The sequence below is a fragment of the Borostomias antarcticus genome (assembly GCF_949987555.1).
Source record: "Borostomias antarcticus genome assembly, contig: scaffold_598, whole genome shotgun sequence".
In the NCBI taxonomy this organism is placed as follows: domain Eukaryota; kingdom Metazoa; phylum Chordata; class Actinopteri; order Stomiiformes; family Stomiidae; genus Borostomias; species Borostomias antarcticus.
Window position 1 is genome coordinate 7,501 of NW_028175588.1, and position 10,000 is coordinate 17,500.

Here is a 10,000-nt window from a genome sequence, read left to right on the forward strand (position 1 = left end):
GACAGTGTGTGACACTATGTGACGGTGTGTGACGATATGTGACGGTGTGTGATGGTGTGTGATGGTGTGTGACGGTGTGTGACACTATGTGACGGTGTGTGACGATATGTGACGGTGTGTGATGGTGTGTGACGGTGTGTGACACTATGTGGCGGTGAGTGACGGTGTGTGACGGTGTGTGACACTATGTGACGGTGTGTGACACTATGTGGCGGTGAGTGACAGTGTGTGACGGTGTGTGACACTATGTGACGGTATGTAACACTATATGGCGGTGTGTGGCGGTGTGTGACGGTGTGTGAGGTTAGTTGCGGTGTGTGACGGTGTGTGACACTATGTGACGGTATGTGACACTATGTGACGGTGAGTGACACTATGTGACGGTGTGTGAGGTTAGTGACGGTGTGTGACGGTGTGTGACGGTGTGTGAGGTGAGTGACGGTGTGTAAGGTGAGTGATGGTGTGTGACACTATGTGACGGTGTGTGACGGTGTGTGACGGTGAGTGACACTATGTGACGGTGTGTGAGGTTAGTTGCGGTGTGTGGCGGTGTGTGAGGTTAGTGACGGTGTGTGACGGTGTGTGAGGTTAGTGACGGTGTTTGACGGTGTGTGACGGTGTGTGACGGTGTGTGAGGTTAGTGACGGTGTTTGACGGTGTGTGACGGTGTGTGACGGTGTGTGAGGTTAGTGACGGTGTGTGAGGTTAGTGACGGTGTGTGAGGTTAGTGATGGTGTGTGAGGTTAGTTGCGGTGTGTGAGGGTGTGTGAGGTTAGTGACGGTGTGTGAGGTTAGTTGCGGTGTGTGATGGTGTGTGAGGTTAGTGACGGTGAGTGACGGTGTGTGAGGTTAGTGACGGTGTGTGAGGTTAGTTGCGGTGTGTGAGGGTGTGTGAGGTTAGTGACGGTGAGTGACGGTGTGTGAGGTTAGTGACGGAGTGTGAGGTTAGTTGCGGTGTGTGAGGGTGTGTGAGGTTAGTGACGGTGAGTGACGGTGTGTGAGGTTAGTGACGGTGTGTGAGGTTAGTGACGGTGTGTGAGGTTAGTGACGGTGAGTGACGGTGTGTGAGGTTAGTGACGGTGTGTGAGGGTGTGTGAGGTTAGTGACGGTGTGTGAGGGTGTGTGAGGGTGTGTGAGGTTAGTGACGGTGTGTGAGGGTGTGTGAGGGTGTGTGAGGTTAGTGGCGGGTCCGGCCTGTAGGAGCTGTCTGACCTCTGACCTGCGTGTCCTGTAGGAGCTGTCTGACCTGCGTGCCCTGTAGGAGCTGTCTGACCTGCGTGCCCTGTAGGAGCTGTCTAACCTCTGACCTGCGTGCCCTGTAGGAGCTGTCTGACCTCTGACCTGCGTGCCCTGTAGGAGCTGTCTGACCTGCGTGCCCTGTAGGAGCTGTCTGACCTCTGACCTGCGTGCCCTGTAGGAGCTGTCTGACCTCTGACCTGCGTGCCCTGTCTGACCTCTGACCTGCGTGCCCTGTCTGACCTCTGACCTGCGTGCCCTGTAGGAGCTGTCTGACCTGCGTGCCCTGTCTGACCTCTGACCTGCGTGCCCTGTAGGAGCTGTCTGACCTCTGACCTGCGTGCCCTGTCTGACCTCTGACCTGCGTGCCCTCCTTCAGCAGGGTCTCTCCGTTGGTCAGGAGCAGCTGGCCCTCGTCCGAGGCGTGCTGCAGTGCATGCTGGTAGCTCAGGGTCATCTGGTGGGGGCCGGCCAGGTCCACCAGGCTGGCGGGTTCGTCGTCGGCCCCCCCGCACAGAGGCCCGTCCCCCATGTCCTGGAAGCTCAGGAGGGGCCGGCCGGGCGCGGCCTCGGAGGCCCGGGAGGACGGGGCGGGGCCGGGGGCGGGGTCGGGGGCGGGGCTGCTGTCCCATATGTTGACGAGGCCGTCGATCTCAGGCTGGGGCGACGCCCGGAAGAAGGGGTCGTCGGGCGCGTGGGCGGAGTCTCGGGCCTGGGGCGCCACGCTCTGAACGGGCTTGGGGGCGGCGGACTCCTGGACCGGCGGCCGCTGCTTGGGCTCCGAGCCTGGGGGGGGGGGGGGGGTTCAGAGGTCAGGAGGGCGGAGAGAGAGGTCAGATCCAGCATGAGGAACGAGGAGGGCTCAGGTCTGAAGTGCAAAGTTTATTTCAATGTTTAAATGTTATTTATTTGTTATTTTATGACACAGTCAGCCATGATTGGATGGGATATGAAGATGAGATAGACTGATAGATCTGACAGACTGCTGCATCGTGGGTAGTAAAGGGACCGTTTGGGAAGCTTAACATGTCTGGCTCCACACCTCGGACTGGAACGAGGAACTGATCAGAGCTCATAAGATAATGAAGGACAAGTAATGACAAGAATTTATCTGTACTGGTAATATACAGTATGGCAATTAATCTTTTAAATTCTATATTCTATTTTAAATGTTTAAAATTTTACAAAAATCTTACTTAGCCTACCCAATTTAACATCCCTGAGTTTTATGGCAATGAGGAACCACAGAGGGTCACAGATAGCGTGGCCGAGCGGTCTAAGGCGCTGGATTAAGGCTCCAGTCTCTTCGGAGGCGTAGGTTCGAATCCCACCGCTGTCAGTCTTTTATGTGTCGCTGCGCCAGCTCTCACTAACACGCGTGTGTTGTGTGCGACCGTGTGGCTAATGAAGACCAAGGTCCAGTAATTATCAGTGAATGAGCTCCTCTGTGTGAAACCATGTCTTTGCGCTCCGCTGATTGGCTGGGAACTGAGGGTGGCTCCTCCCAGAGAGGCGTGGCCACACCTGCTTCTAAGCGTGCGCTTACTGAGATTCAGGGGCGAATTCACTAAAGGATTGCGCAGCTTTTCCTGACGCAAAGCCTGTGCAAATAAGTCCAAAATAATCTTTGCTATTCACAAAGCCCTCGCAAAGGGTGAAATACGGTGTTAACTGCGTTGCCTTCGTCATTGCGTTTCTCTGCGCCGGTGTTATTAGCTCATATTTAAATTAGGTAATATGGGCGGAGAATGTTCCCCTTTCTATGCAAATGAACATTATTGCAAAATCCGCCCAATTCACAAAGATCAGCGCCAATTGCTTCAAGCAGTTAAAGTGAAATTAATTAATGAATTGAATTCGGCATCGCAATGCCAGGCATGTTGTTCGTGAGAGAATATTTAGAAGAAGGTCACTTTTTGATTTAACACCAGAACCACCGCGGCTCACTATATAACTTTATCTGCCAGTAGCCGTTCAATGGACTGTCAGAACGCATCGTTTTTTATGGTATACGGTCTTAGGATTGTACTGTACAACTCAAGGCTTAATGTTGTCCATTCATACTACTCACAAAATGACTATATGGCAATAAAATTACACAACAAAATGTTATCTTTGCACCTTAACAAGAATAGTATAGCCTACACTTCACAAAAGGAAAAAAAATCGATGAAACGGCTACAAGAACAGCATTTTGGCCAAGGCTCCAAATAAAACAGTAGCCTACTGTACAGATGTAGCATAGAACGTAGGTACATTATAATTATCTAATTAATAATTATCTAAGCTAATATATGAGAATGCATCGCTTTTTACGTAGGCTAGGCCTATACGTCTTGTGATTACTACAGATGCAGCATAGAACTTAGATGTTTAATAATTTTCTAATAAAATAATTATTATTAAATATTATTAAAATAATTATCTAATTATCAAGTTGATATATGAATAAAACTATAAGCCGTTTTATTGGCTATGGACTAGCCTACTAGTTGTAGCTATACACGAGTTGATGCGCTCTGCTCTTACGCGCGGTTGAGGCGGCAGCTCAAATACACTTCGCACATATCCTCTGCACCTTGGCAGTGCAACTGCCACAGACAGCTTTGGTGCACTTCATGCATTGGTAGACAGTTCTGTTCTTGCTGCAGCTTGTCTTCACCATGCAGGTATTTTGGGGGGTATTCTTCTGTGGACACTGCGGGGCGCCGCCGGTGGCTGTTTGGACGCCAGAGCGCGCAGCCCTTCAGCCAACTGGAGGATGAAGTCGCGTCTGGGGAGGCTCTGCGTCTCTCCACCATTCCCCAGCGAGTCCAAGCTCCCCCAATGAATAATACTTATTTATAATAGCCTACATAGCACGAAACTGTGCGTATAATAGTCTATACGCGAAACTGCGCATTCCCTATAGCTGTTCATTGAACGGCTGGGGGCCGATATAGGTATAAATAAATAAAAACATAGCCTACACAATATTTGTTTTATTTGAATGGTCTTGAAAATATTTTGCTTTTGTATCATAGGTGACGGCGGGTATCATCTTCAGCCATGGATGATGACTCCCGTGCGTAATCCTTCCAACGTTGGAGAGGCGGCGTACAACCGGGCTCACATCAGGACGCGCGGTGTGATTGAGTGCACATTTGGAATCCTGAAAAGCCGTTTAGATGCCTAGATCGTACCGGTGGGGCAATGTTATACACTCCCCCAAAAGTATGCCAGATCATCGTGCTGCAACTTGCATAACATAAAATGACAATTTTTCCTTTGTTCGTCTTTTCAAATCATTCCACCTCCGTTTGCAGTCTACCGCGTTTACACACACCAATGGCACTGACTGATTGGGAAATTAAACCCCAAATATGATTAACGGCCGCAATTCCGCTTTAGTGAATTGGCCCCTCAGTCAGCAGCATGGCTGGTCTTCTTCTGCAGCGTTATTTGGGAGTGTGGGCGTTCCCAGACCCTCACACCGTGAGTGGGAAACAGACTGAATTTAACCTGGCAGATGGAATTCTCCCTCTCAGGAGGCTTGTAGCAGAATTAAAGGAGTAGTAAAGTATGTTTAGCATTTTCCCTTTACTACTCCTTTAAGTCACCGTACATACGGTAGCTTTAAGGAACAGCTCAATGATAACTTAAAACATAAAATAACATCAAATAATAATATCTCAATAGGAATTCAGTCAGGCAGACTCAGGTATTGGTTAGGCACTTTAAGGTACTTATTAGACCCACATTAGCATGGTTCTACTTCAGAAAGCTCTCTGTATGCTTGTGTGCGTGTGTGTGTGTGTGTGTGTGTGTTTGTGTGTGTATGTGTGTATGTGTGTGTGTTTGTGTGTGTGTGTATGTGTGTGTGTGTGTGTGTGTGTGTGTGTGTGTGTGTATGTGTGTGTGTGTATGTGTGTGTATGTGTGTGTGTGTGTTTGTGTGTGTGTGTATGTGTGTGTGTGTGTATATGTGTGTGTTTGTGTGTGTGTGTCTTACCCCACTCGTCCCTGTCCTCCTCCTTGTCATCCTGGATTGGTGTGGTTATTATTTTGGGGATGGGGGACACGCTTGCCATGCTACCTATGTCTAAGCTCCCTTCATCGTCGCCATCTAGTGGACAGGAATGGAACAGCACAAACATGGAGAGTGGGCACTCAACCACTACATCACAACGACAGCACACACACCAATATACCAACCACAATATATACTCACAGCACAAACACAACCATAACACTACCAAACAAAGTCATATAGACATGTAATACACTATGATCACAACAAAATCACCAAAACGTTCAAGATATTACCATGGCGACGGTTACCATGACCACTGAGACAGCCTGAGCTGATACAAGCAGTCATTACTGAGACGGACTGGTCAGCCCTTCAGGCGTGACGTGACGATTCCAGCTGTGACCACCTCGAGAGCGGCCGCTCGCCATGTCTGTCTGTCCAACAACCCACGCACGCCACAATGCATGTGAATGAATGAGTGACATCATCGGCTGTCACAGCAGCTGGCCAATCAGCAGTGAGGCAGCCGGGGCATCCAGCCAATTGGCAATGGGATAACCAGATCACCTGACCATTGCAGGTATGTGCTACTGTATAGCAATTTGCAATAACCCTCTAGGATTAATAAAGTACCTACCTATCTATCTACCTATAGAGGAATACTCAAAACCATGGGTACTTTGTAGAATATTCAGAATGATGTTTACTTTTTGGGATCCTCATATTGATGTAGACTTTGTAAAAGACTCATCATGATGTATCCCAGAAAGATGTGGAACTTCAGATTAGGAAGCCTCATCTCACAGTGAGTGAACCTAAACACACTGGTGTGTCACATCTCATCTCGTATTCAAACCAGCGGAGGTGTAGAGGAGTAATCCTCCTGCCACAGCTGCTTCTTCTGCTCTGTGGAGTCTGTGTTTGAGGACAGACAGACATCTTTCAGACACCGTGCTAGCAACAGGGCAACTCACACGCTAACAGACCAACAGCTCACATTCATTAGAGACGAGCAGATTGTTTGCGGCGGTCACACTCATGCGGGCGGCTTGGGCACCTGACTGATCTACCAATCACCTGTCATCTTAAACACCCAGTCCTGATGGTTGGTAGATCAGTTAGGCGGCGCAGGGCTCTCGGTCCGCCGCCATGTTTTTGACGGCGCTGTGGAGCACTTAGGACGGACAGCGTCACCATGACGGACAGGCCGTGACGGACAGGCCGTGACGGACCCCTGGTGACTGACTGGTAGAAGAGTCGTTGGGTGGGCTTCCAAGCTCAGATCACATCCTGTCAGACAGGTAGTCGACTAGAACGTCTCCAGCTGAGTTGCAGCATAATACTCTTTACAATCAGGTACAGGCCAGGAAGACGCTCCCCATGTCAGCGGGGATGAACCAGCAGAGATGTACCAGCAGAGATGAACCAGCAGAGATGTACCAGCAGAGATGTACCAGCAGGGATGAACCAGCAGAGATGAACCAGCAGGGATGAACCAGCAGAGATGAACCAGCAGGGATGTACCAGCAGAGATGAACCAGCAGAGATGAACCAGCAGAGATGAACCAGCAGAGATGAACCAGCAGAGATGTACCAGCAGAGATGAACCAGCAGGGGTGTACCAGCAGAGATGAACCAGCAGAGATGAACCAGCAGAGATGAACCAGCAGAGATGTACCAGCAGAGATGAACCAGCAGGGATGAACCAGCAGAGATGTACCAGCAGAGATGAACCAGCAGGATGAACACGCAGGGATGTACCAGCAGAGATGAACCAGCAGAGATGTACCAGCAGAGATGAACCAGCAGAGATGAACCAGCAGAGATGTACCAGCAGAGATGTACCAGCAGAGATGAACCAGCAGCGATGAACCAGCAGAGATGTACCAGCAGAGATGAACCAGCAGAGATGAACCAGCAGAGATGAACCAGCAGGGATGTACCAGCAGAGATGACAGATTAGGGTCTGCGAGTGATAGTCTTTTTTTTCGGATGGTTGGGATTGATTAGAACCAGTTGGAACTGATTAGAACTGGTCAGAACTGGTCAGAACTGGTTAGAACTGGTTAGAACTGGTCAGAACTGGTTAGAACTGGTCAGAACTGGTTAGAACTGGTCAGAACTGGTCAGAACTGGTCAGAACTGGTTAGAACTGGTCAGAACTGGTCAGAACTGTTCAGAACTGGTGGGAACTGGTTAGAACTGGTCAGAACTGGTTAGAACTGGTCAGAACTGGTTAGAACTGGTCAGAACTGGTTAGCCCCCTCTTACCAGAGCTGCCATTGCAGACCAGCCAACACAGCGTCACAGAGTGAGCGATACAGCACAGTATGACACGACACAATAGCACAGGGTCAGCCCCGCGGAGGTCAAAGGTCACATCCACAGAGGTCCACACACACACACACACACTCACGGGTCAGTCAGGAGGAAGAGAGCGGCGCAAGGTGTGTGTGTGTGTGTTTGTGTGTGTGTGTGCATGTGTGTGTGTGTGCGTGTGTGAGAAACACGCCCTCCCTAGAACCCTGCAGACTGGACCAGACCACACGCCCTCCCTAGAACCCTGCAGACTGGACCAGACCACACGCCCTCCCGACTAGAACCCTGCAGACTGGACCAGACCACACGCCCTCCCTAGAACCCTGCAGACTGGACCAGACCACACGCCCTCCCTAGAACCCTGCAGACTGGACCAGACCACACGCCCTCCCAACTAGAACCCTGCAGACTGGACCAGATCACACGCCCTCCCAACTACAACCCTGCAGACTGGACCAGACCACACAGGACCACAGCTGGACCAGACCACATGGACCACAGCTGGACAGACCACAGCTGGACAGACCACACGGACCACAGCTGGACAGACCACACGGACCACAGCTGGACAGACCACAGCTGGACAGACCACACGGGACCACAGCTGGACAGACCACAGCTGGACCAGACCAGACGGACCACAGCTGGACAGAGCACACGGACCACAGCTGGACAGACCACAGCTGGACCAGACCAGACGGACCACAGCTGGACAGACCACAGCTGGACAGACCACAGCTGGACCAGACCAGACAGACCACAGCTGGACCAGACCAGACAGGCCACAGCTGGACAGACCACAGCTGGATCAGACCAGACGGACCACAGCTGGACCAGACCAGACAGGCCACAGCTGGACAGACCACAGCTGGACAGACCACAGCTGGACAGACCACAGCTGGACCAGACCAGACAGACCACAGCTGGACCAGACCAGACAGGCCACAGCTGGACAGACCACAGCTGGATCAGACCACACGGGACCACAGCTGGACCAGACCAGACGGACCACAGCTGGACCAGACCAGACAGACCACAACTGGACAGACCACAGCTGGACCAGACCAGACAGACCACAGCTGGACAGACAGACCAGACTACATCTAAAGAACAGAGAGAATGAAGGATCGGTGGAGAAAACACATCATTCACCAAAAGAACAGAAGAGCATGAGAGGCGGGGCCATGAGAGGCGGGGCCATGAGAGGCGGGGCCATGAGAGGCGGGGCCATGAGAAGCGGGGCCATGAGAGGCGGGGCCATGAGAGGCGGGGCCATGAGATGCGGGGCCATGAGAGGCGGGGCCATGAGAGGCGGGGCCATGAGAGGCGGGGCCATGAGAGGCCAGGGCGCTGGTCAGCTGGTTAGTTCATTAGTTTGGGGGCTTGACGGCGAGCGCGCGGGTGGTTTAGTGGCGTGAGGACGGCCACCCTCGGGCGGCGAGCCGAGGCAGAGGGGGCGCCGTGGGAAACTAAGCTCCCTACTGACCAATCAGGACTGGCGGCGTGTGTGGGGGGAGGGGGGGGGGGGGTTGGGGCGATCTGGGGTTATAGGAGAGTTGGAGCAGTTGGTTTGTCCTCTTCAGTGTTCAGAGTGGGGGAGGGAGGGGGGGGGGGGGTATTGGTGGTGTTGGGGTTTGTCCTCAGTGTTCAGAGTGGGGGAGGGAGGGGGGGGGGTATTGGTGGTGTTGGGGTTTGTCCTCAGTGTTCAGAGTGGGGGAGGGAGGGAGGGGGGGGGGTATTGGTGGTGTTGGGGTTTGTCCTCAGTGTTCAGAGTGGGGGAGGGAGGGAGGGGGGGGGGTATTGGTGGTGTTGGGGTTTGTCCTCTTCAGTGTTCAGAGTGGGGGAGGGAGGGAGGGGGGGGGGTATTGGTGGTGTTGGGGTTTGTCCTCAGTGTTCAGAGTGGGGGAGGGAGGGGGGGGGGTATTGGTGGTGTTGGGGTTTGTCCTCAGTGTTCAGAGTGGGGGAGGGAGGGAGGGGGGGGGTATTGGTGGTGTTGGGGTTTGTCCTCAGTGTTCAGAGTGGGGGAGGGAGGGGGGGGGGTATTGGTGGTGTTGGGGTTTGTCCTCAGTGTTCAGAGTGGGGGGGGGGAGGGGGGGGTATTGGTGGTGTTGGGGTTTGTCCTCTTCAGTGTTCAGAGTGGGGGAGGGAGGGAGGGGGGGGGGGTATTGGTGGTGTTGGGGTTTGTCCTCTTCAGTGTTCAGAGTGGGGGAGGGAGGGAGGGGGGGGGGGTATTGGTGGTGTTGGGGTTTGTCCTCTTCAGTGTTCAGAGTGGGGGAGGGAGGGGGGGGGGGGTATTGGTGGTGTTGGGGTTTGTCCTCTTCAGTGTTCAGAGTGGGGGAGGGAGGGGGGGGGGGTATTGGTGGTGTTGGGGTTTGTCCTCTTCAGTGTTCAGAGTGGGGGAGGGAGGGGGGGGGGGGTATTGGTGGTGTTGGGG

General features: G+C 52.6%; 1 protein-coding gene across 1 annotated transcript in view; it reads right to left on the reverse strand.

Annotated features, from left to right (window-relative positions):
- The window catches only part of dbn1 (drebrin 1), a gene marked incomplete at its 5' end in the record, with an annotated part of 13,725 nt that overhangs the window by 2,677 nt on the left and 1,048 nt on the right, over window positions 1-10,000 (reverse strand). The window contains 2 exons of the mRNA XM_084463299.1: window positions 1,598-2,022; window positions 5,227-5,340. Of these exons, the coding sequence (XP_084319425.1) occupies window positions 1,598-2,022; window positions 5,227-5,340 (539 nt within the window). The remainder of the gene's footprint in view (window positions 1-1,597; window positions 2,023-5,226; window positions 5,341-10,000) is intronic.